The sequence below is a fragment of the Haemorhous mexicanus genome, chromosome 12 (genome assembly GCF_027477595.1).
Source record: "Haemorhous mexicanus isolate bHaeMex1 chromosome 12, bHaeMex1.pri, whole genome shotgun sequence".
Classification (NCBI taxonomy): domain Eukaryota; kingdom Metazoa; phylum Chordata; class Aves; order Passeriformes; family Fringillidae; genus Haemorhous; species Haemorhous mexicanus.
In genome coordinates this window covers 6,453,426-6,480,961 of record NC_082352.1, presented here as the reverse complement: position 1 = coordinate 6,480,961, position 27,536 = coordinate 6,453,426, and the positions used below count along the sequence as shown (strand labels likewise).

Here is a 27,536-nt window from a genome sequence, read left to right as displayed (position 1 = left end):
CTCAGTGTCCAGGTCCTGTTGTCATTGCAAACTGCTGGGAGTGGTGGACTGGGAGTTCTGATCTGCATTAAGCAAACACAAATAACCTCTGCTGGAGCTGCTGGGCTGTGCTGGAGTGTAGCTGCCATTGCTAAAACCATGGGGGGGAAGGCTAGGGACACAAAGGCACAAAACTGCCATTTGCCATTCTCCTGCTGAAGGAGCCACCTCTTGCTTTGGTGTGGTCACCATCAAATGCTTGGGGTCACAGGATTCCCTGCACAGTGGCAGCGTTGGCCTTTGAAGGCCGAGGACCTGCAGGAATTACTTCAGATTTAGCAAAACAAATTGCATTAATGCTTTGGGTGGGAACAAGGTGTTGGACCCTGATGGGCTGTTAAATTTTGCAGGCTGCCAGATGTACAGGGGACTTGCCTCCCCTTCCCTCTCATCCTCCTTCCTTTGGTCAGGTCTTCAACCCCTTCCCTCTCCCAGCTCACAGCAACACCCAACAAACTAACCTGAACAAATCCAAACCACAAACAACACACAGAACCAACAAATTCCATTCTTTCACTTAAAAACCTTTTGACTTCAGCCAAATATCAGCTCATCTCTCACCTCCTCTGGTACTGTTCTCTTCTTACTGAACTTCTAGATCAAAAGAGATATTTGCAGTTGAGTGGGCACAATTTCCCTGTCTCAGAGTAAAGGACATCCCAAAATTGTTTCCCGTAGAGTCTGATGTATATTAGTGGGTTTTACTTACTCCATCAGTGCTCAGTCAGCATCCCAGTGGGTACAGGGCTGTGCTTAAGGGAAGTGCTGCCTGGCTTTCTGGAGAAGGAAAGCTGGAAAAATACATGCCAAAAGAACAGCTTGGCTTGAGCCTGCTGTGTGTGGCCCAGCAGTTCTTGATCAGCTCAGAGCAGAGGTAGGTGAGCCACTGTTTGTCCTGTGTGTCCTGGGCAGATGTGCTCACCCAGAATCTGTGCTTCACTGGGGATCAGTGTAAGATTCTCCTTCATGAACCTTCCTCCCAGCAGCTGAACCTCTCCCTGCTCTCTCTCACTTCTCTAGAAGGAAGCTCACCCAAGAAAGGGCTTGTTGCAGGTTTCCCCACCAGAGATAGTATTTCAGAACTTCATCGCTCCTGAGGTCTCTGAAATGGTGCTGACGATCATGAATAAGGACAGGGTAAGTGCTGGCACTTGGAGCTTTAACACTGTACTGGAAGAGGAGGGTGGTGTAATTCCCATAGTGTACAGCAAAGCAAGTTATCTGCTGCAGCACATCCAGAAGAAAATGTCTCAGCACCTTGTTCTGCAAGATGGTGGAAATCTTCCTGTGCTGGGAATTGTCCCGTGATTTTGGCCATGCATTGATGGTGTGTATCCCAAAGGAGTTTCCTTCTCTTGAAAGCTCTGGATTGACTGAAATGTTGAGGCCTGTACTGTTCTTACCTGCTCTCATGCTTTGCCTTGAGACTATAGCACATCCTGTGTCTCCTTGGTTAATCTTGGCTCCTGGTAGGAATCTCTGCCTCCTTCAGCCAGTTTGGCTCCCTTTGTGCAGCTCACAGTCAAAGCTCAGGGGCTGAGTCTTCTGCACTTTATGCTGGAATCACTTCTCATTAACGGCATTGGCACTGCAGGAAACGTGTTCTGAAAGAGCCCTGCAATCAGGCTGATGGAGCAGAAGCAGTGAGAGGCCTTTAGGTGCCACTTCAGGCTCCTGCTCAGCTTCATCCAGCTCTGCTCAGCTTTTCCAAAAGCAACACAGTGCTCTGCTTTCCCTTTGGAGAACCACAGCACATCCAACGCTCCTGGAGGTTTTCACTTTCACTTGTGATTGTTTTGCAGTTTCCAAAGAGAGTTGAGAAGAAAAAGTTGAAAAATGTCAGCAGTTGTGTTCCAGTGTAAAGAGGAAAACGGAGACCACTGGAATTTTAGTCAGGGAAACATTTTCTCAAATGAGCCTTGTGCCAAGAGTGGGCTGGTGGGAAGAGACAGGAAGGAGTCAAAATCATCTGGTTTAGACTGTTGGAGAGCATTTTGGTGCTCAGTGGTTGATGATATCTGAGTGCCAGAGGGTAGAACCTGGCTTGCTGGCTGCAGGCAGGAATGCCCAGCAGCCCAGCTTGCCTGCACAGGCAGCAAGAACCCCTGGAGAGCCAAGATTGGCTTTTCATCCTGGAGCCACACTGTGAGTCAGTGCTGGTCATGTTTCTCCAGGCAGAAAATGCCTTTGAAGCCCATAGTCAATAGGCACAGCCTGTGTTTCTGTCACTTTTGCCAAGCTGATTGCTCTCATGGTTTTATGATTCTTCCTTGCTGCTTTACTGCCCATTTAAATTCTCTTTGCCATCTCCTTGTTTTAGGGATTTAGGATTGTCTTGCTGTGCTTCTTTTTTTGCTTTTCAGGTTTGCTTTTATTTCCAGTAAGGCCACAAGTGTTTGGTCTCCTCTCTTGCTGGTCTGCCTGTATGACTCTGAACCCAGAATGCCCCTACCCAAACCTGATCTGATAGAAGGGAATTTTTTCCTTCCCCCAGGACAATTTGATGTTTTGCTTTCAGATAGCACATTTCCCCTCTGGAACACCACTGCATGGCTGTGTGCAGGCAAAAGCCAGCAGGAATTTTGGCCTTGTTGAGTATACAGATGACTTGGTTCACGTGCTCTGTCTCCATCCTGCTGGTGCTGACCTGCTCAGCCCTTCCTTCCCACCAGGCACTGCCCAACTGCCCCTGGCCAAAATGCTGGAGCCAGACAGAAGGGATTCAAGCTCACCCTTGTGAATGATGTGCCTGTACCTGCACAGCTGAAAGTGCTTTGGAAAAGGGTCGAGGAGGGATGTCACCAGGGCATGGACAGGTCTCCTCTCATCCTGTTTCCACAAAAATCATCATTTGGTGTCTTTGCTGCAGATTGAGCGGCTGGTGAAGGTGTGCATGGAGAGCTCCCCTTATTTTGAGCTGGCGTGCCCCAGGGATGTGTACCACATCGTGCCAGCAGGAGCCTCTGCCCATGTGCGCATCCGCTTCAGCCCCGACGAGAACAAGGTGAGACTGGAGGAGCCAAAGCACAGAATGATCTCTAAAGCCATTGTTTTCCCTGCACTCTGGGTACAGCCCATTCCATGCTGCCAGCTTGGCTCCAGGCCGTGGGCAGGCAGCCTGCAGCAGCCAGTCACACCTTGGCACATGCTGTCAGGCACTGCAGCCAGGCCTGACAGGCTCTGCTTCCCCTCCCCGCACATACCTGAGCATTCCCAAGGGAAGATGAACAGGGAACAGGATGAAAATGACTGAGAGGAGGTGGTAGATGTTTGGCCATCTCTAGGTACAGTGGAAGGGGTGTCATTATTATGGAAAACACTCGAGCAAAGAGGTCAGAGAGCTTTCCTCCTTCCTCACTGCCAACAGCTTCCCTGCCTCCCCCTGGACTGGAGCAAAGACGGTGCTTTTTCACCCTCTCTGCTCTCCAGCCTTGCAGCTGTGCTGCCCCAGAGCACAAGTGAGCATGGTACAGCTGCAGGGCCAGGGCAGAGGATGTGCTGTGCCCGTGAGCCCGGCCTGGCACAGGCACACTGGGCTCTGGGTGCCCTTGGTCAGCAGGAGGTTGCTGAGCTGCATGGCACTTGGACACCTGCCTGAAAGAGCTCGTGCAGGGCAGGTACAACCTGCAGGCAGAGCTGTGAGCCCAGAGCCTGTGGCAGTGACACTGCTGTGGCTCTGTCTTCATGCCTGTCACTGTGCTTGCTCTGTCAGCTGGCACCCATCCCGTGCCAAATGTGCTTTTGTGGGGAGGTTTGAACAGCAGTGCTGAGGCCCTGGCAAGTCTGATCTCAGTGCTGGGATCTGGAGGCTTGTTCATACAGAAGGGTTTAGTACATGGCATGGAAGGGAGGAAGCCTTGCAGGGAAGGAAAGAGAGGCCCTTTCCAACAGCATCCTGCTACCTCTTAGCACTGTTCTTCTCCTGACTTGGTTGGAGAGGCAAAGTTAGAGGGGAATTCTGAGCCAACTGCACCAGGCCAGAGGTACAGGATCTCTTTGGGTGCAGCTGTTTTCTCGACTTTCTTTTGCTGCTCAGAGTCAGTTTAACACTCTGTCCTATTCTCAGACAGTGGGAATATAGAAACCTAAAGAGGAATGTCCTGTGTTCCTTAGCTCCATGTTCCTTAGAAGGAACTTAGAAATTATTTAACATCATTAAAATGTAGAGTAAAAATTATGGTGGCCTGGGGCAGTTCTTTGTATGACCCAAGTGACACAAGAGCGAAATGCCACAGAGATGGGTTTTGCAAAGTGCACTGGTGCCTTTAAAATGTGTCATATTAGTAGAACTTAGTGTTCATTTTAGGGTGGAATAGGTAAATTGATGCCTTGAAGGGTTATAGAAATAATTTTTCTTCTGCCATGGGGATGGCACTAAATGTCCTGTGCTGAGCCAGTTTCTTTTCCTGCAGGATTATTCCCACAAGCTTGTCTGCTGCACTGCAAAGCAAAGGATAGTTGTACCAATTCAGGCCATTTGTCCCCGAACTGTCGCGGTCCTCCCTGACAAGCTGGACTTCTCCAAGTGTCCGGTCAAGTACAGCGTCCAGAAGACTCTGCTGGTTTGCAATGTCAGCGACCAGGAAGCTCATTACCAGCTGAGCACCCAGAGGTGAGGCAGCTCATCTGTTCTTGTGCAAAGGATATCACCTTTGGGTGATAGCAGAGTTGGGAAAGAGCAACAAAAGGAACCAGAGCATCAGAGCTGCTGCCCTGCAGCCTGGCTGGAAGTGAGCAGGATGGATGGCATCTGCTCTTGCTTTCAGTGTTCTTAGCAGGATGCAGCCTTTGAGCTTTCTCTGTCCCAGATTTCCTGGAGGCTGCTGGAACATGTTGGCAGCTGGCTTGCACCCTCCTGAGCACAAGCAGCTTCTGAAATGCTTACTCAGCACTGCCAGCCAAATAGACCCATTCTCTGGGAGGCCCCAGGCACGTGGCTTTCCAGTGGTCCCTGCATCACATGCCCAACATGAGCTGTGCTGTGGGCAGCTGGTGCAGTTCCTGTGACTAAAGCTGATCTGATTTCCTTTGTCAGCTGAGGGCATCAGTCACCTCTTCTGTTCCATGATGAACCTTTGAGAGCCAGTTTAAAATTTCAAACAGATGATTTAAATCTCTGAATAAGGTTGTGCCCCCTTTCATTGAGATTTCTTTTTGAATACTCTGAAGTTGCTGTTTCTTTTATTGGTTTGTGTTAAATGTTTGCTAAAAGATCATGAGTTCTTCATTGGGAACTGTCATAAAGGTTGAGCTCCTCTAATGCTTCTCAATATACCACATGCCCATAGGTATATGCACAGGTGTATAAGAAATAGGAGACATTTGAGGAATATGTGAAAAGCAGTTGGGCTGATTTAGAAGATAAAAGTATAGAATAACTTCTGCTGGAAATCATCTGAGCAGACACACTGCTCAAAGCAAGAGCAGTGTCTGGGGATTGCAAGGTACCACTGGGAGATCTGGACCTGTCTTTAGATGCCATACAGGAAAACAAACAAACAAATGGACCTAGTTCAAAAGCAGAAGAAAACAACCTATTAAAACCCTCTCCATACCTTATCTTTTCTGCCTGTCAGGTGCAGTAGTGATTCATTGAAAGGGCAGATCTAACAGGATGAGAACTGTCTAAAGGAGCAGCTGACAATTAACAGATAAAAGGCCAAAATTTAGCCTGCCAGCCCCATTTCTTGGCAGTGGTTTTCATTTGGTTATTACACTGTCAGGGATGTCTCCTTCACAGTTCTTCTATCTGTGGGCTCAGAGAACAGCTTAGTGCTGTTGGCTGAAATGCAGAGGAGTTGAGAGATGAGTGCTACAGCAGGAACAGAGGAGTCTGGTGGGTACAGCCCGGGGTGGGATGTAGGAGATGCTGGGGCTGATTTACACTCAGTTTTTCAGTCCTGGCAACTGAGTCCTAGATTTGGCTGGATCCTCTTCTCCTGATAATTTGAAAAGCAGAAGATACCTTCTTTCTCAGGCAACCTCTGAAGTCACCCCCAGGAGTGTTATTCCCATCCTGCCATCTGAGGGCAGGAGCATGTAACATGGGGCAGCAGTGGGAATGGAATGGAATGGAATGGAATGGAATGGAATGGAATGGAATGGAATGGAATGGAATGGAATGGAATGGAATGGAATGGAAGGTAGTGCTGAAGCCTGGCCAGGGATTCCCTTAACTGGCAGCTTCTCCATTCTGGTGAAATTTCTGGCAAAATAATAAGAAAAAAATCCTGTGCCTTGCCCCCAGCAGGCACTGATCCCCCGAGCCCCAGCAGAGAGCTGCAGCAGGGCTGGCATCAGCCCCGGGCCAGATGCAGGAGCACCTACACTGATCTGGCTCTGGGGCTGCTGGGGCCTTGTCTTTCCTCCCCTCCCTCCAAAGTCTCATGTCCAGCACATAAACATTGCTGGCTCAAGGCTTCTCCATCAGCCAGATGTTCTCACAAGTGGCAATGGGAACAGGTCAGCCCATCATTGCAGCACGAGGTCCTTAATGAGCAGAACCTGAAGCAAGTGACATGAATAAAGCTCAGCTTGCCAGATGTTCTCTTTCATTTTTGTGTGATGCATTCATCACCAAAGTCCCCAGAAGACACTTTGAAGTGACAGATTGACCAGCAGCAAAGCACCAAGGCCAGGAACTTGTGTTTCCTCAGTGGAGCTGTAGAAGAGCACAAAGCCCAGCAGCTGCTGGGCAGAAGCACATTTCCTCTGAGCTGTCCCTGAGCATCAAAGCACAGAGTGTTGTGTTTGTCAGGCAAGAGCTCTTTACCTGGTGACCGATCCTGATTGCTCCTGGTAAATCCAAAGTGCACCAACACATTTGCATAATTATTTCCAATGCATTGCACAGAGTTTCCCTGCTGGGCCAAGCAAACAGTTACCAGCCTGCATGACAACCCAGAGTCCCAGGCTGCATTGCTGGTAAATACACAGAAACCTCCTGCTCTGCTTCCTTGGTGTGCTCCTGCTCATGGTGCTTCATTTAGCTGGGATTGGATCCTTCAGATTGTAAATGGCATCCTCCTTTTGGGTTTCCATGTCACTGTATTGCTCTAATCTGCATTTGCACTCTTTCAGAGTTTCGGCTGCTTTTTTTCTTAGAGCAGCTTTCATTGAAATGCTGATAAAATGTGCCCTTTTTAGGCTAAATCAGGATGTTTTCAAGGTAAAATAAACCAAAGAACCACACTGCAAATTCAACAGTGACTATTCCTTGGTCTTCAAGGAAAAGTTCCTTCTCCCTGTCTGATTCCTAGGCTGTAATATCCCAGGACAGGTACTGCATCTCTTGAGATGAGGTTTTATAAAAGGCAGGAGGAAAAGAGAAATTCCTTAGGCAGTCAGTGTCAAGTTGTGCATGCAGATAGCTCTGAACCCTCTCTGGGCTCTTCACAAACTGTTCTCTGATGGGATTGCTGGCAGTTGGACCCTTGAGTCTCATTGCAGAGGGCTGGATGCAGAGTATGGGGGAGCTGAGGTCATTTTACCCACAGGATCTCGTGAGGGCTGGATCTCCTCAGCAGTGGCTCAGTGGCTGTTTCTGATGCTGTCTGTTCTGGCTGTCTTCTGCTGCCTGTGCTTGGTTTGCTGCCTGCTTGCCCAAAGGAGCTGAAGTGAGCTGCAGTGCAGAAGGAATCTCATGGCCAGGTGTCCCCCCAGCCCTGATCCCTCTCTTTGTGTTGCAGCCCTTTCTCCGTGGTGCCAGCCACAGGAACTCTGGGCGCTGGTGACACTGTGGAGGTGACAGTGGGATTTCACGCGCTGACCACCGGTGACCATTGCGGGTCCCTGTGCTGCAGCACAGGTGAGTGCTGGGCCCTGCACGGGCACAGGACAGTTCTCCACCATGGCTCCCTGTTGTCCCTCCCTCTCCATTCCCTCCAGAGGTACCTCCCCTGTTCAGCTTTACCCCAAAGCAAACTGAGAACTCCTTGGTGTTTAGGGGCTTGAGAAAGTGGATCCCCCTAACAGGCAAAGATTCTTGACTCCTGTTTTGCTGGGAGTTGCTGAGTGGAGGAAGGAGGATCCCTGATTCTCCACTACCATGTGGCTATGGCTGGGTGAAGTTTTATTTCATTCCTGGGCAGTGCTGGATGTGAGGTCTCCATCAGACTCTCTCCAATGCAATGGATTTCTTCCACACCTCTGTCCCATATGCTGCTTCTCCACTGGCTTGTCACAGACCCTTTTTCTATGTTGCCCTTACGCATAGATGTAGTTTCTGTCTAATAACATTTTCAAGCCCTCAAGTTCCTTTTTTTGTGACATATCAAAACAAATTTTTCCCTGTCCCCATTTCCCAGGCTGTTCATGCTGCTACAAACCTCTCACAACTATCTCTCATTTCATTTCTAGACTGAGGAATCCCATTCAGTCTTAATGTAGAAACTGCTCTGTACTTACTAATCTTTCCTTTGTCCCTTTTTTATTTAATGTGCAATGTTCCAGCTTGGTTTTTGAGATCAGAACAATATAAAATATTTCAAGACTGATGTGGCTGTGGCTTTGGCCAGGGAGATGATGATGATGATGATGATTTTCATGGTGTTCATTTTGTAGTGGTTTGTCACATTGCAGAGCCAGGCTGGTTGTGTTTCCTCACATGTGTCCCCTCCTGCTGTGGGCTGTCACTTCACTTGTTCCTCTGAGTCTCCTTTTGCTGCCCACATGCCCCCAGGATATTTGCTGGTCAGCAACAAGGGATCCAAGGGATCAGGAGAGACAGGAGTCTCGTGGGATGTCCAGGGGAGACCCTGGGCAAGCCAGGACTGAACAGGGCTCCTCAGCATCACCTGAAGGACTTTGATGCAGAAACCTCGGTGATCTGAGAGGGTCACTGGAGCACACTGACCAATCTCACTGTCCATACTGTCACCTTGGGGCCAAATCTCTACAAACACACTCAGAAATAATGTGTTTAAGGAGCTGCCCAGGACATCCTCACCACTCTACGCACAGAGCTGCCAGGATGTGATAAATGGACTGATCCACAGCTCTTTCAGCTAAAGCTGTGACACTTTCTTCTGTGAGCTGTGGTTTGTTCTGTTTCTTGTGCTTCCATCAGGCAGTGAGCTGAGCAAAGACTCCCCTTTGCTTTGTTCCAGGTGAAGAAAGTGTCCACACAAAGCTCCATGGAGAAGCTGTAGATCTCAACATTGGGCTGAGCACAAATTTCGTGGAGTATAAGACTTTCATCACCATGTCAAACCAGAAAACCGTGTTCATCGAAAACAGGAGTAACATCACAGCCCACTTCCAGTGGAAGGCTTTTTCTGCTGAGGAAGAAGAGAATGAAGAAAAGAGGAGGTTGGTTTGAAAGATGCATTTCAGTCAGATACATGGCCCAAGACTGAAACTAACATGTGGCCTCAGGGGGGTGTTGGTGCTTTTGAATGGTTTAGGCTGAGTAAACCTTCCCTGGCACTAGGGTGAGTGTCCCTGGGCTTCAGGAGCTCAGCACTCAGCATTCCAGTTCCATTTATACTCTAACCAAGGATGGCATTTTGGGAAGGAAAGGTTGATGGCAATGACTGGATTTCCTCAGGTTCTTATTGGGCTCTTGTCTCTCTAATCTTCTTCCTACATGACCTGGCAACATCCCTAAACATTTCCTGAGTTGCCAGCCCCTCTTTCCAAAGGTGATACACCCTCTTTTTTTTCCTTAGTTCCTTCAAAAGCTCCTTGCCTATCCAGCCTGGTTGTCTCTCTCTGTCCTGCTGTCAGAGAAGCTTTTGAGATCTCAGAGCAGAGAGGATGTTTTTAGGAGATGAGATATAGTGCAGGATCCTTTCCTTCTCAGGATATTTATTACCATGCACTGGGATGGGACCCAAAAAGCTCTGGATCATGAAGAGGTCTCTCCAGGAGTTTGCTGTGTCCCTCCCGCACAGCAAAGTCCCTTCCCCTCCCAGAGCCCCTGTTTTCATGCATATTGCATATAGAACCTTGAATGTCACTGAAGGGATGCGGTGCCTGAATTCATCCATTTCCTTTGGAAGTGCTCTGGGATGCTCTTGTGAAAGGCAGAGTAGGGAACAGGGCAGGTCCAAAATGGAAGAAACAAAGAGGGATGCTGGTAACACGTAGCTGCAACCCAGCTTCATCTCCCCTTCCCAGGGAAGCCCTGCAGTGGGTGCTCTGTGATCTTTACCTGCCTCCCCCGAGCAGCTCAGTGGCAGGAAAAGCCAGCTGAGGTGGCTGGTGGATTCTCCCTCAGTTTTGGCAGAGGCTTTGAGCCAGGAGGTTCTCTGGAGGGATGCTGGCTTTGGAAACCTCTCCTGAGCTTGCAAGCATGGAGTAAAACTACCTGCTGTGCCAGTGAACAAAGAGTTATCCTCTGATCCATTTAGGACCCTCATGGCTTGGGGTCAGCCTTGGCTGGAGAGCTGCTGCTGCTTCTCCCCAAGTGCTTTGCTCTCCTGCACTCACACTTCTTTCTGCAAATATGTGGCTTATTAAACCATCTGCTGGCCTTGTCTCTCCCTGGGGCTGCAGGCAGTGTGATTTGCTGCAGCCATCGAGTGAGGTGCGGACCGAGAACTTAATGGAGGAGAAAGAAATAAAGGAGGAGAAGGGCTTTTGTGAAGATCATGTTGCCCTCCTGAGCAGCATGGTCGAGGAGAAGATTGCAAAGGTGCAAGAAGACCCCCTGCTGTTCTCCAGTGACATTTTTTTCATCGAGCCAATGGTAAGTGATAGCTGAGAGCCTCATTTTCCTCCTCCTCCTCTTCCTCTTGCTCCTCCCAAGCACCCTACCCCCACCCCTTTCCCCCCCAGCTGCAGTCACTGGGCAGATCCTCAGCTGGCCCCATGTGCTGAGAGGGAGGACATGGAGTTTCTGGTGCAGCTGCAGAGCTCCCTGCTAAAAAGGCATTTCTGCCCTGCAGGCTCAAGGCAGGGCTGGGAGCCTGACAAAGCTGAGCTCTGCTGCCAGGGCTCGAGCTCAAGGGCACTCTGTGCGTGTCCTTGCAGTGTCACAGGGAGCAGTTACTGTAGGTAGGGGCTCCCCCAACACGTGGGGTTCAGCAGAGGCTGTTGGAGCACTGCCAGCTCACACACTGACCTGAAGCTTGCAATGGTTCTCTGGGAAGAGGAGGCCAAATTCAGCCCAAGGTTAATGACAGAAATGACAATCCCCTCCTGTCCACTCCTTGCACTATTTCTGAGTCTGCCTTCCAGTGTCCTCTGAGAGCCTGGACACCAGGGTGGAAGGGTGAAATGGGCCTTTGGAGTTCTCCTGCACACAGGGACAGAAAACCTTTTCCTTTTCTGGTGATCCAAGCAAACTGCCACGTGCTCCCATCAACCAGAGCCCTGATCCTGAGTGCTGGCATTGTGAGAGATGATGAATGCCTGGTGTCTGCACAGTGCAAAATCCCTTCTCATCTTGGAGTAAACGCCAGAATAATCCCAACCTCTGCTTTTTTTCTAGACAGGTTAACTAATATCTGTATTTCAAGGAAGGGGAATCATGTTCTCTTCTTGGTTACTCCTATGGCCCATCTAAGACCAAGAGCCACCAGTGCACAGTGGCAGTTACATCCCATGTAGCTGACAGCAGCATGATGTGACCAAGAGCTTGTGTCAGAGCAGCAGGAATATTGTGGAGAGTGGGAGCTGATCAGCTGAGCACTGAGAGCTACCAGCAGTGTGTTGAGCTGGGTTTGGAGTGTTTCCTTGGCTCTTTGTCTTGTTCACTCATCAAGACTGATGCTCTAATTCAAGGCTTACAGGCCTGTGGTTGAAAACAAGCAATGTGAAGTTTGAAGAGCAATGTTTTGCTGTCTCTTTCTGTTGCAGGAGGGAGAAATCGAGCCGAATAGCTCCGCCGAAATCAAGGTGACCTTCAAGCCCCTGGAAATACGGAAGTATAGAAGTGTGGCTTACTGCAATGTCTCAGGTGCAGCTCCTTTGCCCTGCTTTTCTCCCCCTCAGTGAAGCCATGGTGCAAGCCTGAGCCCACTGGGCTCCCATGGAACTGCTGGGAAGAGTCCCTGGTCAGCAGGGCAGTGCTGGCACATCCCCACTGACCCTGCAGCTTCCAGGGAGTCTCCCGTGCCAGGCCAGGGCTCAGAATGCTGCGTCTGCCTTACTGATCCCAGAACAGTCCAGGCAGTGCAGGGAGAGGTTTCATGCCATGGCTTTGCCAGCATTTCCTCAAAGGCCAGAGAGCTACAGAGCAGAAGAGCTTTAGTGAACAAGCACTAAGCCCCTCCAGGCCCCTGGCCTCCAGGATGGGTCCGTTTGACATGGATCCATCATCAGGTGGTAGGAGCTGAGTCAGAAATGTGCTCCCTGACCCTGGATCAGCTCCCACTGCCCTGACACCACCAGACCAAAGGGGGCTGAGCCCCACTGAGCCCAGGCTGTTTGTAGAAGGAGCACCCTTGGCCAGCACCTGCTTCTCTCCCTGTGTGGCAGTTGTCACCTTGCAGCTCTCAGTCTGTGGAAACACAACACAGTGCTGAGTGTCAGAAGGTGAGGACTTGGGCAACAAAGTCCTGTGCTACTGAGCCAGGTAGTTTGGTAATTGCCAAACTCTTTATGAGCTTTGTGCTTTCACTGAATGGATTTCTAAGCTCCTCCAGGTGCACGGGAAGGAAACCACAGAATCACAATATGTTAAGGATGGAATGGACCTTAAAGATCATCTAGTCCTAAGGCCCCTGCCGTGGGCAGGGACACCTCCCCCTAGACCAGGTAGCTCCAAGCCCCATCCAGCCTGGCTTTGAACATTTGCAGGGCTGCAACCTCCACAACTTCCCTGGGGAACCTGCTCCAGTGTCTCACCATCCTCACAGTAAAAAATTTCTTCCTAATATCTAACCTAAATTTCCTTTCTTTCAATTTCTACCCATTACTCCTTGGCCTGTCATTACAGGACACCAGAGATGTTTTAAACTCAGCAAACTGGTGGCTCAAATTGGAAGCCAGCCCAAGGAAAGGGTTAGAAATTAGAAGTCAGCCCCAAGGGCTATCTCCTGAGGGCAGAGGAAGGTCCATATCTTCTCCTGCAGCATCAGGAGCTGGTTGCATCCAGCTCAGAGTCAGGGACTAGCACTGAGGCAGCCTGGAAAATCCAGTGTACAGAGGGAATGATTGTACTGAAATGGACCTCTCTCCCCAGGCCTTGAGAACAGGCTGCCCCTGTTCCTCAGAGGGGAAGGACAAGGACCCTTGGTTGAACTCAGCCCTCCTACACTGAACCTTCAGGAGATTTTTATCAACACCTCCTATGTCTATGAGGTGAGCAGCAGGGCTTGGGCTGGATCCTGATGGCTCCTGAGGCAGCAGCAAGCCTGCTGGAGCTGTGGAATTCCTGCCAACCTGGGCAGTTGTGAGCAGGGAATATTTGATGTACTGGTCAAATCTGGGGGGTCAGAAAGGTGGGTCTGTTGTTCATGAAGCCCCCAGTCTCTGCTTTTGGGCAGCCTTCCTTAGGGATCAGCTGGGAGGCTTCCTGCAAAGCAGCCCCTTGGCTCATGGAACCAACACTGGGTGAAAAAGCTGCATGTTCAGAGGCTTTTGTGGCAGTGCCAGACACAGGGCACCTTTGGACTGGGCTGTTCAGAAGCAGCTGGAACAAACTGGCTGCCTTTGAGCTTCAGTGCACTGCAAACAGCTTCCAGTCAAGTGTCCCTGCTTATTCCTGGAAGCCACAGGAAAGCCATCAGCCTCCTGCATCAGTGCTGGCCCTTGCTAAGGGCTTGGGAGTTCTCTCCCTTGCTGACCTCACCACACTTCAGCCTGGGTGCATCTCTGGCTCTAGAAAGAGAAAAATGTTCCTGGGCATAAAGCAAAGGATTTTTCTACCCATTTTCCTCCACCGCCCCCCCCCACCCTGCCCACTTAGTGTCAAGTTTGCAAAAAAATCATGAGAGCAACAAGAGGTATAAAATGAGGCACTGCATCATGCCAGACACTTTCAAAAGCTGGGGAAGGGAAAGACACGCTGAGTTTTCTTACCAAAAGATGGTGCTGTCTATATTTTTTGATGCTGATGCCTCATTAGCAATGAGTTGTTTTCATGGTATGGGAAAAGGTGAATGAGTAGATGGTGCTGTTGGAGCTGTGCTAACTGGGGCAGCAGCAGCTCTGGGGTGATTCACTATGCAGCTGCAATCAGCCCATGTTGCTCTCAGGGCCAGCTCTCAATGAGCTTGGTGATGCTGAGCAGAGGTGCACTGCTCTGTGTCCATGGGACAACCCCAGGGTGACTGCACTTCTGTGGAGTCACCACTGCTCTGCATGAAAACCCAAAGGCAGAACTTGTCCTGTTGTATCTTTTGACTTCTGCCATTCAGCAGCACAAAGCATCTTCTGCCTTTTCTGGGTCTTAATTGCATCATTAGACAATAACTCACAATAAGGGAAGATTCCACATGTATTTTCACTTTGCTTTCTTGCTGCTGCAGGTGAAACTGATTAACCAAGGAACTCATGATGCTCCCTTCACCTATATCCCTTCAACCACAAATGTGGATTTCTGCTTCAAGCTTGAGCCCGAGGAGGGCATCATTGCACCAGGTGGGACCCAGACTGTTCAGATCTCCTTCCATACCACCGTGTTGGAGTGGTTTGAGGAAGAATTCCAGTTCAGTGTGGCTGGATCTCCTACACCTGTGATCCTGACCATCACGTAAGGACCCTGGAAGCTTGGTGGGCACATCTGTAGCTGTCTCTGGGATATCCCCCACCTACCTCATTTTGGGGTCAAGCAGAGAAAAAAGGTTTTGCCTGAGGTCTGAATCTCTGTTTTGATCCTGGCAGTGCCTTAGTGTGAGGATGCCTCCTGCCCTGTGTGTGGTACCCAGGAGCTGGAGTGACTCCTCCCTGCAGAGATCTCCCTCTGCCTTGGCTCATGGCAGGCAGTGGGATGGATCAGCTGTGGGCAGTAGCTGCCCTGGGATTTCCCAGCTGAACACCCAGCAAAGCCCCCAGGGCTTTGGAGATGGGCCAGCCTGGGTCATTCTGCACCAGCAGCAGTGTTTTTAAAAACTTCTGTTAATAACTCATGCCAGATGGGCAGCAGCAGCCTCAGCTTACCTTTGCCAGCCCTGCTGTGGGGGACAAGCTGTGCTCCCAGCTCCTGTGCACAGAGTGCTCTGGTACCTCCTTTCCACAGCCAGCAAAGGGCTGATGTGTGAGGCAGGGAACTGTGCAGCAGGAACTGTCCCAAGGACTGGGGAATCCTCCCACGGGCTGGTGCCATGGCAAGAGACAATCCTGGCCCAGCAGAAGGGAGAAGGGGTGGTAATAGGGGAGGTAGAGCTCAGTCCTCAGGACCACAGCAGCATGATTGTCCCTGCTAGCCTGAGCCATGTGCTGCTAGGACAGGTAGTGGAAGCAGGAGAGCTGATGCTGGCTGCTCTGGAGCTCTGGAGCTGGGCTGCTGCTGTTGGGGAGGCACTGGCTCAAGGCAGTAAAGAAATGAAAGCAATCTGCACTGAATTATACCAATAAGATAAGGGAGATGGATAAAAAGGAACAAGGAAGTTCTTACTTAGCAAGAGAAAAGGGTGAGTAGGTCTGCCCATAGTGGAGAAACAATGATGCTGGCTTTGTTTTTGGAGGAAAAGTGCTGCTTTTTTATTTTGGAAATCAAGAGGGAACCTTTCACCATCAAATAATTGATTCTCCTCTATCCCTCACCCAAACTGGTCATGGGGTGTTTCTGCATAAGCACCTTTCTCCTTGGACAAGGGCAGGTGTCTCTTGTTAAGATGTGCAAAGCAGAGCCAGGGCAGTCCTGTGAACACAACAGAAGGCCCAGGTCACTGCTCCTTGTTTTTGAACCAAAAGGCAGAGTGGGCATTGATTGGCAGCAACCATGAAATCAACTCGTGAGTGTTGTGCAGCTCCAAGTGCTGATTTCAGTGGGTGTTGGTGACTTTTGGAGTCTGTCTGCTGAGTTCAAGGACAGCTGAGGTGCTGTGCTAGATTCAGGACACCCTTGTTTGGTTGTTGAAGCTGTTGCTCTTGGCTGTGCCAGCTGGTGCACTGCTGACAAGCTGGTCCTCTCCTCTGGGATTCATCTGTTCAGTGTGTAGAACTGTTGCTGCTCTTTTCAGAGGATGTTTGGGGCTCCCCTGGGTTCATGTCTCAGAACTCTGTCTGTAATGATTGTGTGGGTCAAACTCTCCTGAGAAAGCTCCTCCATGGGAACAGCAGTTCTAGCTAAGAAGTAGCAAGGCAGGGAACCTGTGGCTGGAAGGGCTGGTTACAAAAGTTTGTGGGGACGCCTTTATGTCCATCACATTGCAGATGGGGAAACTGAGGCACGGAGCCATGTCTGGGTGTGTGTTTGGGGTCCTTCATGGGACCACCAGCATCCCGGGGGCTTCTCCCTCCTGCCCTGTACCCAAAGCCCATCAGTGGCTGTTGGCTGCTGGCCACTTGGCTTTAGCTGCCTCCTGTGCACGGGGCCCTGTGCTGAGCTTTGTTGGTTGGAAACCCAGGGTGTCCTGAGCCCAGGTTTTGTGCCCCCGAGCAAAAACAGCTGGGCCTTTGCAATTCCTTTAACTGAGCCATTTCCTCCTCTGTCCACCCAGGGGCTGCGTCACTGGACCGAATTTGCACTTCGACCTCCCTGAGCTCAACTTTGGGGACGTCTCCTTTGGTGAGTGTTCCCTGGGCTGGGACACAGGGTCAGGGATCTGTGCTTTCCAACAGAAAAGCATCCCTCACTCACGGTCTGCCACAGCAGCCTCTTCAGGGGGTGAACTCCAGGGCTGCTGGTGCCTCAGGTAGCATTTTGCCATTGTGAGATCAAATAGAGGCAAGGAATAGAAAGTCTGTATTTTCTGGTGTCTCTGTCCTGCTCTAAAAGACAGATGTCTGCCAAGGAAGGTGGGAATCTTCCTGGAAAGGAAAGATGAGCCCCTCCCTCCAAATTATGATACCTTTGAAATTACAGGGCTCACAGGCAAAAAGATGGGAAAAGGAATAACAGTTCTTTCCTAGACTATATCAGGACAGCACAGACAAGGCAAGAACAGAAGGGGCGGAAGAAAGGAAGGGGCGGAAGGAAGGAAGGGGCGGAAGGAAGGAAGGAAGGAAGGAAGGAAATGCTCCTTTTGCAAACTCCCAAAGGGCAGGGGGATGCCGGCAGTGCAGAGCAGCAGCAGGCAGGAGCGGGCCAGGCAGGCAGGGTCGATGGCAGCGCTGAGCTGCAGCCAGGGCAGTCCCGGGGCCAAGCTCACAACCTCCCGCAGCAGCACCGGCCGAGCTTCGATCCCCAAGGGGGAGGAAGGGAAGCTCTGCTCCCTGCCCAGCCTCAGCTCCCACTGCACAGCCGCCCACGGCATCACGCCACAACTCCCAAAAAACCCCGGAGGGAAAAGCCCAGCCCCAGGGCCAAACCCCCCAAAACCCCTATCCCCCTTCCCAGACCAAGGGCATCACTCACTACAAAGCCTAAACCCATAACAATGAAGTTCATGAGCTTTTTAAGGAAACTCATTGCCTTTCCTGAGCTGTTTCTTCCCCACCCTGCATCACCACGGGGGCACTTGTCAAGTTGGCTTTTGAAGAAATGAAACAAGAAAGGCACCAGATAGAAATATGGCTCTGAAACAGGAGATTTATCCTGCTTAATCCAATTTCATTCCTAAGGTCTCTTCAGCTGAAGGCAGCTGTTGTATCTTTGCTTTTTTGTAACTGTTGATTGTCGTCTGCATGTGGTGACCTCAATCTCATTTGAGGTTTTGACATCTGTGTTTGTCCTTTTTGTGCCTCTCTTGCTTCCGTGCTGGAGTCACTGCTGGAGCTGGCAGTGGTCATTTGGATGGGCACAGAGAAGCTCTGGGCTGCACCTGCAGTTGTTTTTTCTCCCCATCTGTGTTCCAGTGACTCTTGGTGGGCAGGCCCAGGGAGAAGTCTCCTCCCCACAGAGCTGGCCAGCCCAGCCAGGTGTGCACTGCAGAGCAGGTTGTGGCTGCTCTCTGGGCTCTGCAGGACATCCCCACCAAGAGTGGCTGTATCTCTGGCTTGCCAGGATGGAAAGCAAATCTCAGAGCTCAAGTGGGCTAAACCCTTGCAGGCAGCAATCACAGTGAGCAGCATGGCTGTGATGTCCCTGTTTGTTGGGTGAGTGGGACATGGTTCCTAATTGCTAATCTCAAAGCAGGGCTCGGGCTTGCCCCCAGCTGAGTGGGCTCCGAGCTGTCACGTGCTCAGGTGGTTTGACCCAAACCAAGAGATGCCTTAAGGGTCCTGCAGAGACAAACTGCATTAGGGTGCTTTGTATCACGTTCTAGTTCCTGATTCCATCCTCACTTTTGCTGTAGCTTCTTCTCAATGATGACTCACTGTTTATATATCTTGAAAGCGGTGGGAGTGTTGGCAGACTTAACAGGGAATTTGACAGCTTGAATTCTCAGAGTAAATGCTCAGTCTGGGTGCACACTCATCACTGAGAGATAACTGGTGCTGGTTTGGGGCAGGTGAGGGAGCTCCTCCCCATCCCAAAGAGAGAAGCTTGCTGTGTTCAGCAGGGCTAGGAGTGGGCATTTTCAAGGCTGCAGTCTGGAATCAGTGTCAAAGGGAACTAAGTGACGGTTAATTCCTCATGCAGCTTCTTGGTGAGCTGTAGTTCAGATAATAAAGAGCTAAACTCCAATCACACTTTCATCCTGCCAGGATATTCACACCAGGAGTCATGCCATAATGGGTGCCTAACTGGATATTTGTGTCCTTTCCCAGGCTTTCCCACCACCAAGAGTGTTCGCCTCACTAACAGCTCCGTGGCGCCCGTGACGTTCAAGCTCCGCATGTCGGACGATGGCACGCAGCCATCTGTCAGCAGCTTTGATCTAATACGCAGACATAGTGACCCAGCCTGGAGGGACGGAATTCATTTTTATGTGGAGCCAAGGGAGTTTACAATGAATCCCAGCCAAGGGACCATCCCCTCCCAGGGACACCAGGATATTGAGGTATGGGAAGAGTCCAGCCATAGACGCTTCAGCACCAGGGCTGGTACTTCCCTGGAGTGTGGGAGCGCTTTAGCTCTGGTGCCAGCTTTGAGCATGGTGGGAGGGAGAGATCTGCACTGGTGTGAGGCCTCTGCTAGCTGGCTTACTTGGGATGTTCCTCAAGGAGCACTGTTTTGTTTCCAAAATCATACACTGAGATCAATACCATATGGTCAAGTCCTGAAGCCATTCTTGTGTTTTTGAGAGCAATTTATTTGATTACAAGTGGGCAGAGCAAGGATGGCTCTGCCCACTTGTAATCAAATAAATTGAAGGTGGCTGTTAGAGATGCCACAAAGCAGATAGCTTTTGTTCTTGGTCTCTTTTTCTCTCTCCTGGGGAGCAGAATGATTTGTGTTCACTGCAGGGATCTCCAGTGGAGATAAAAAACACTGCAGCCATGTGTTGCAGTTCCAATTTATTTTACTGATTCCTCATTAAATGGCTTGTTCTGTTGTACCTCTATGTTCTCCCTGAGTTGGTTTACCCCTGGATTTTAGCTCAAAGCTGTCCCTCATGCCATTCCCTGCCCCTTGTTGCTGCTCCTTCCCGCCTGTCAAGGCAACCCAGCCCCTTTTGTTCCCGAACCTTCCTTGCCAATATAACCTCAGGCTGATCCCTGTCTGCAACACCCCTTTGGAATTCCCCTATTCCTGGAGGCCCCTTTGGCCCATGTGAGCTATCCTCTCACCCTCCTACCCCAAGTGGCCCCAGACACTTGATGTAATCCCCTCACTCCTCCCCTGAGGATTGCCTGTTGGTTTGCTGTTTGTATCCACCCCCTGATTTGTGGCTGTACAAAAGCCCTTGCACAGCAGTGCCCAGGGCTCTTTTGCCTCTGATCCATTTACTTCAGGTAAACCCTTTCTTGTGGAACTTCAGGACAGAGAGCCTCCTCCTTTCTCCTCCTCCTGATCCCTGTTGAGGCTTGTCTCTTGCACCTTGAAGCAAGTGGCTCTGAGGGTTCTACCTCTGGAAATGCCCACCCTGAGGCAGTTCCCCACTCCTGGCGTGGGGCCGAAGTACTAAGAGCCAGCCCAGGCTGTGGGTACCATGGCAGCTGTGAACTGCCCAGCACCTGCTGGGCCACACTTTGCCCTCAGCTTCCTGCTGTAAAGCTGAACTCATTCTGTTCAAGTCAGATTTCCTCTGCATTTATGTCTGTCATGGACATATTTTATGAAAAATCCTTTTGCTAGGATCTTTTCTCCTGACAAGCTGAGACGTCTCAGAAATGAAGTGTAAATAACACTTATCTGCTGCTGTGGAATGCAACAGGTGCATCTTTGATTGGTCTCAGGTGGTTGTTTTTAATTAATGGCCAGTCAAAGTCCAGTTGTCTCAGACTCTCTGGTCACTCACAAGATTTTATTATCATACCATTCTTTTTCCTTTGCTTGCTAGCCTTCTGATGAAATCCTTTCTTCTATTCTTTCAGTAAAGTTTTGATATATAATTTTCTTTTAATATAATATATATCATAAAATAATAAATCAGCCTTCTGAAACATGGAGTCAAATTCTCATCTCTTCCCTTGTTGGGGTTGCCTGAAAATTCAACATTTGGTGACCACGAGTGAGGAACAATTCCACATATGTCATTATAGTCAGGTGAAAAATTGGCCCCTTAATTTGAATATAGTGGTGTGTGGAGCTTTAGTCTAATGTTTTAATGTAGCTGACCTATGCTGTGATAGTGAGGTGTGTTTAACAAATCTGGTATTGCCAGAAGACTTTTGTTACTCTGAGACTTGTGCTCTACACATGGACCAGCAGAAGAATTAAGGCCAAATCCTCCCTCTAGAACTGGAGGATATCACACATGGGTAATGAGGTTTTGTAAGGAAGAATTTATTGTTCTTCTCTTCCACCAGGTGACCCTGTGTTCCAACACCATGATGGAGTTCCATCGGAGAATGCTGGTGGACCTGGAGGGTATTGGCGAGGGAGTGGCAGCACTGGTCATCACAGCCAGGTACCAGCCCTTGCCTGGCCTCCCCCAGGCACTGCCTTGCAGAGGCTTTGCTGGCTGTAGCTGCCAAGGAGGAGAGCTGTTTAATGGCCTCATGTTGTGCCAGCTGGACATGAGAACAGCAGCGCTTGGACAGCAGCCTGTGGTGAAAAGCAGCCCTGCTCAGAGCCCAGCATGGTCCTGGGCCCTCTTCTAAAGGGACCAGGAATGATATCATTTATTGGTCTGGGTTTTGGTGCTTGAGATGGAACAAATTTCCCGAGGGCCTCTTCTCCTTCTTGCTGCAAGAGGTGGAGTTGTGCTGGTTGCAGCCACTGTTCACTGGTTTGGGACACACCAAGCAGCCTGCTGAGAGTCAGGGTCTGGTCCTGTTAATGAGGGCACATGGCAGTGGGGAAGTGGCTCCCAGCAAGAGTGGTGAGGGCAAGGTTGTATGAGAGGAAAGCAGCTCTTGATGTGGCAGGTCAGCTCTAGTTTTTCTCCTTCCCTGTGCTTCCCATTTTGAGCTTTAATGTTCTCAGACTTAACCCAAAAGTCGTTGTTGCTGCAGCAGAATTCCATCCTGCTGTGCTGCTGTGGGTGTCAGTTGAATGCCCAGAGGGATGCAGCTCCCTGGTGCTGTTCCCTGTCCCAGGCAGAGCCACCCAGCCAGTGCCTGGGCTGCCATTCTGTAAAGCAGGTGGAGCTGGGGCCAGTCAGTGCCTGGAGCTGTGAAGGACCGAGGGAGCTGCAGGGCCTGGGAGGGGGTGATCAGCCACTCTGGAGGGCAGCTGGTGTCTCGTGCCCTCCAAGGCTGGGGCCAACAGCCGAGTTCTCAGGCAGGGCAACAGCACCATGGGAGAGAAGGGAGTCATTTTTACTGAGACACTAGAGTTGTGTGTTCCTTGAGCCTTAGTGAGCACTGACCCTTGTTGGGAAGGCTCCCCCAGAGCTCGTGGATCACTGGGACTGTGACAGGAGTCCTTGCAAGCCTTCTTGAGTAAAGGAGGGGCTGAGGCAGCTGTGGCACAAAGTGCTCTGCCTGGGGCACTTGGCAGCCTCTGGGTGCTGCCTCTCAGGGTTTGCCCCTCCTTGACAAGACCTGTTTGAGTGGGAAGACTTAGAAGGCAATTGATCACTGTAGGGCTGTTAAATGTCCATTTGACAGTGAGAAATGTGTTACGCTTCTTTTCGCAATCTTTGGGGGTAAACATTCTCCATTCTCTCAGTATCTCTGATTCCCTTGGGGTCATCTCTTTGCCCAGATGTCTCGTTCCTGAGCTGCAAGTGTACCCCCAAGTCCTGCAGTACGATGAGTGCCACCTGAAGGTACCATATGAGAGGAAGCTCTTCATTAGGAATCCCAGCCGCCTTCCTGGCTGCTACGGGCTTATTCCCCAGGTTTGGCATCACATTCACCTCCTCCTGTCAAATATGATTGAGGAGATTATTAGGGGAAAAAAGGGTTTGGGTAAGACCTTGCTGGTTTCTATTCAGTCTTAAAGATCTGCTGAGAACGGGATCCTACCTGAATGTAAACTTTAGGAGGCAGTTTAACCTCCTGAGGAAACAGTTAATGTTCTAGTCTAGTCTTCATGGTGTTTTCTTGTGGGAGATCTTAGAGGGTTGTGAAAAGCTGCTGCATCCACAGACACCAATGCCTGTGCTGGCAGCCTCCTTGCAGGATCCCCTGGGAATGCTAAGCCTATAATTCTTGCATCTTGTTTGTGCCTTTTACCTTTGTCCTGGGGATTTTTAAACGTGTGTAAGTTGCTGTTGCGGTGGATCTTAAGGTGTCTAAAGTTTCTTCAGAGGTGCCTCTGAAGTTGCATTTCATTCTGTCTCTTGCAGGAACGCGAGGAGGGCTGTCCTGTCTTCTACTCCAGCCCCAAGCCCTGTGGGATTGTCCAGCCTCACAGATTTGCAGAGATCCCAGTTATAATTGAAGTGCAGACATTGGGCGAGCATCACACCAACGTTCTCATTGGCGTGTTTGGGGATGAGAGAAACCCACAGGTGAGTGCAAGGGGAGCTGTGTGCCTGTGGGCAACTGCTCCTGGCTGGGTGCAAGGGGGATAGGGATTCTTCTGGGGAAAACAGGCACAGGCTGCTGTGGAGAAGGACAGGAAGGATTGGTGGCACAAACAGCTTATGCCTTATAGGTGGTAATCTCAGTGTCTGACACAGAAGGTAGTTCATCTAAGCTGGAATCGAGGGTAGTTTTAGTTAATTAATCTTTAAAATGCTGTTAACTTGGGAAACATCTGTTTTAAAATGTCATCTCTCTGAGCACAAAAGAGCATGTCAGAAGACTTCTGGGAACCTTGAGCTTTCTGTAAAAGAAAGGAAAGGTGGCATTTGAAGAGTGGTTACAAGGATTTATATCAAAACATAAGGAAATGGTGATGCCAAATTCCCTGGATGACACCAAACATCTAAACCTGAGCCATTGTGGCACTGCTTGTAAATCAGTGAACAGGAAGGACAGGCAATGCAGGCTGTGCCAGGGAGCCTGAAGTCTGACAAAACAGTTGCTTTCAACTATCAGGCTGCTTACCTTAAAGAGGAGGGTTTCTCCCCACCAGAATAACCCGTTGTTTAACTGTCAGCCTGGTCTTAACTAGAGAATTCTTCCTTTGGGCCAAAAATTTGTCATTTGAAAGGTTCTCTTACCTTAATCCTTTTTGATTTGGAGGTGAACATGTCATTTTCTTTTTCTTTTTCCCCAAATGCCCAGCATTTCAGCTGGAGAGTGGTAGCTGTCCCTAAAGAAATAACTTGAGCAGGGTTGTGCTGTTTAAGCTTTTTTAGGTTTCCCTGTTGTGGTTTGTTTTGGGTTTTTTTTTTTTAAATCTTTCTTGTCTGCTTCCTGGAACAGAGAATAGAATTACGGAGCTCTGGATTGCTGGCAAAAATCTACGCAAGTACAAAGCAGATAGAGTTCGGCAGGATCCCAGCTCTGCAGCCTACTTCAAAAAGCTTTACTCTTTTCAACAAAGGTCTTAAGCCTAAAAACTTCAGAATAGAGATGGTAAGTATCTGTGGGGCTGTTTTCCAGGGAAATGGACTGGTCAGTAGCAGCCATGACTTGTTTTTTCTATGCAAGATTTCCATATTGCCCTGTGTGAGAGGAAGCAAAATACTCCAATATTCCATCTGAGTGAGGCAAGAGGAACCTGGCTCTGGAGTGGTTTTAGCTGGGACACCCCTCAGTGAAGTCAGGTGCAGAGATGTTGGAGCAGAAATTAATCTGGGTTGTGTTGACAAGTTCTCCCTAAATTTGATCTTTTGTCTTTAGCTGTGCATGTCACGTTTTGGAGATCCGAGATCAAGAGAAACCTGTGGTCCTTTGCTCCCCAGAGCATGGATTTCACTGTGGTTTCCTTGTCCATCTCCATTTGCTTTGTGCCACACTGCTGTTAATAGAAGAGAGCAGGGTGTGAGGTCTGTCCTCAGACTGCTTGGGGGGAGGCAATTTTCACACCTGCTGTGGGTCAAGCCAGCTGGGCTGTCCACACAAAGACAAGTGTGGGGGTTGTGCACCCCTCCAGCCTGGGATCTCTATGCTATTGAAAAGCATCTTTGGGGACCAGCTGCAGAGAAGGGCTGTTCAATATGTGGAGGCTGCATAGGGCAGAAGGAGCTGGGGCTGCTCCCCTAGCAGGGGGAGCAGGGCTGGTGCAGCCAGGAAGGGCTGGGCCTGGGGCTGGGTGGGATGTCTGCTGGAGGGGGAGATCTGTGAGGGGCTTGAGGTTTGTTCTTCTTCGTGCTGGGTGTGTTGAACTTGTGGAGCTGGTTAAAACCTGTACTAAGGACTTGTTTGTGTCTGTGGGTAAAGCATCAGGCCATGTGGGAGAGTCCAGCCACTGCCTCCTGGGCCAAGGAGGAGGGGTGTGAATTTTCCTCTTGCTGCTTTTCCAGCTGTTTGAGGGATAAATGTTACCCTAAAGTGAGGGTTTTTTTTCCAGGGCAGCTTTTCCTTACTCCAAAATGGAGTTCTGCTTTCAGCCTCTGCAGGGAGCAATGACCTTGGCTGGGTGGTCATGGTGTGTAAAGGTTGGGTTTCACATGCTCCTACCAGGGCTGGACCTGCAGAGCTGTGTCTGTACAGCTGTGCTGGTGCAAGGCCTTTCCTCCCTCCTTTGGGCAGCTACCAGCTCTCTTGCCCAATCTGTGAAGTCCATGAGAAAGCAGATGACAAGAGTTCTTGGGAAGAGTGGGCCATGCCCACAGAGCACATGTTGTCCAGTTTTCTTTCTGCTTCCTGCTTTCCTGCTCTGCTCTAACCATTTGGAGGTGACTTTTCCAAAGCAGAGGGCACTGGGGCACCTCTCTACGGCTGATGATCGGTGGGGAGTGAGGGGCTTCAGTCCTTCAGGGGATGTTGGGAAGCACTGACGGCCCCTTGGGAAAGAATAGTTTGGTGTTGGGGTTTTGCTCAACTGGTTTTGCAGAGATATTCTTCAGGCTCTCAGCAGTGTCCTTCAGGCATGTGGTTTCTGCAGTGGGATTTCAGCAGTCATGACTTCCTCTGGCCTTGAGCCTTTGTGAGAAGCCAGGAGAGAGAAAGCAGCTTTCCTTGGCCCACACTCCAGAGAAAGACTGGGGAAGGAACACTCTCCTGAGGATATGTATCCCTTGGGTTGGGCAAAACGGGGTGAATTGGGTGAGTCCCTTAAAGGAGGGAGAAAATACAGGTTGTATGAGCTCTGCTGTTGCCCAGTACTGTAGCTGAACTTTAGGGAAAATAAGCCTTTAGGATTTTTATCCTCCCCTCTTTAGTCTTTCCTTTTCTTATATCCCACAAGACACCAGGGTGTATGGTTTCCATCCTAAATGCACATTATGTTTGTCTTACAGGCTTCCAAATCACACTGCTTTGTTATTGAACCCAGTGAAGGAGTGATCCCTCCTAAGGGTGAAGTTCCTGTGACTGTCACAGCAACCCTGGATGACACTGGGCTTTTTGATGGCATTGTCATGCTGTTAATTGGGAACAGAGTTTGGAGCACCATCTTTCTCCAGGCTTTGGGCACTGACACCACAATTGTCACAGACAAACCGTTTGCCCCAGAGCTCAGCTTGGGATACCAATTCAGGTAGGAGATCTCTCCACTCCTGCCTCTCGCCCTGTCTCAACAAGGAGCAGTTTTTCTGTAGTCTTTCAGGCAAGGTCTTCTTCAGTGTTCAAAGCCCTGACTCCTTCCCTGAAGGCAGAGATTCCTTTAGAAACACGTGATGGCCAGTTGAGAGTTGTTAGGCACCCTCAAAAGCCACTGAAAGGGAAACCAGTTGCTAAATTGCCCCTGAATTGTCTTTAGTTCTAATGCCCTCATGTCCTCACTTGAACAAGTAATGATCTCACAGGCTGCCCCAGAACAAAAGGTTCCTGAAATGGCACCGGGGTGAGGCGGTCCCTCCCTCCGTGTGGCTGAGGGACCAAGGGAAGATCCTTGCCCTTGCCCTTTCCCAGTGTCACCTCCCAGGAAAGCAGGGGCCCTGGGAACAAAGAGACAGGAGGGTGACAACCCCTACCAGGAAGGCAGGAGCCCACAGAGCAGTTCTGGAGGCAGAGCTGCCAGCAGAGTTTGCAAAGTTCACTGCCAAACAGTTTCTAATTGCAAAATGAAGTTTCTACCAATGGCTACCAGTGCAGAGCCAAGGCTGCTACAAACGAGAGAGGCTCTGCTCCCCTGGTGTCCTCTCCTGGAGCAGGCAGATGATTTTTACCAGCTGCTGGGATCATCCAGAAACTGCCTCTGAGCTGGCTTTTAGAAATGCCTGCAATCATACACACAAGGTCCCCAAGGGCAGCATCTCAAAGATTCACTTACAGTTTTGGGCACAGATTGATACAAAATACAGCAGCAGTATGAATCACCCCAGAACAAACATTTTGGGGGGAAACACCACGTCCAGTTAGCCTCACCTGGAAAATGTTACATTACCGTTGTAAACATATTTCTCTTTGCAATAATGACATCAGAAGGGCACCTTATCAGACACTACTTCTGGTCCACATTAAGAGCTGGAAATGAAGACAGTCTCCAAGCTATTAACACCTCAGATTGCTCACTGGGAGCAATCTGATGACCAGGGAAATAGCAGATTTTCCATCCTGCCTTCTATTCTAGCCTCGTTCCCTGTTTTCGTCGGTTCAAAGTAACAAACAAGGGCCGCCGTTACCATCAGCTCTTCTGGAGTGTGGAATGCTACAGCCCACCTCAGGAGGAGGGCCAGAGTGTCTCAGACCTCAGCAGCTCCCAGGATGATTCCCAGAGCCCTGAACGTGCCAGCCCCGTGTTTGGGCTGGAGCCAGTGTCGATGGGCCTGAAGCCAGGCCAGTCTGAGGACTTGGTGCTGCGAGGCTTCTCCCGCATCCCACAGGTGAGGTCCCCACCACGGGCTGAGCCTGGGGAGCCATCAGATCCCCTCCCCTGGGCTTGCTCCACAGTCCCTTGGCATTTGCCTGGGGAAATGAGCAGGGGCCTTCGCAAAACTGATTTAAGGCCACACGTTTCTGTGGCGGCATCAGTTGATTTCCTTGCTGGCCACCATCAGGCCAGCTAA

The 27,536-nt window shown here is 50.1% G+C and overlaps 1 protein-coding gene across 1 annotated transcript; it reads left to right on the top strand.

Annotated features, from left to right (window-relative positions):
* Window positions 1-1,161: 1,161 nt before the first annotated feature.
* LOC132333007 (hydrocephalus-inducing protein-like) lies at window positions 1,162-27,536 on the top strand. Its single transcript, XM_059857734.1, has 18 exons — window positions 1,162-1,176; window positions 2,909-3,043; window positions 4,452-4,651; window positions 7,728-7,846; window positions 9,147-9,339; window positions 10,537-10,729; window positions 11,842-11,941; window positions 13,169-13,287; window positions 14,457-14,680; window positions 16,593-16,660; window positions 18,745-18,977; window positions 20,890-20,990; window positions 22,232-22,295; window positions 22,818-22,982; window positions 23,845-23,997; window positions 25,827-26,065; window positions 27,101-27,353; window positions 27,528-27,536. The coding sequence occupies exons 1-18, from the start codon at window positions 1,162-1,164 to the stop codon at window positions 27,534-27,536; spliced, it is 2,583 nt and encodes an 860-aa protein (XP_059713717.1).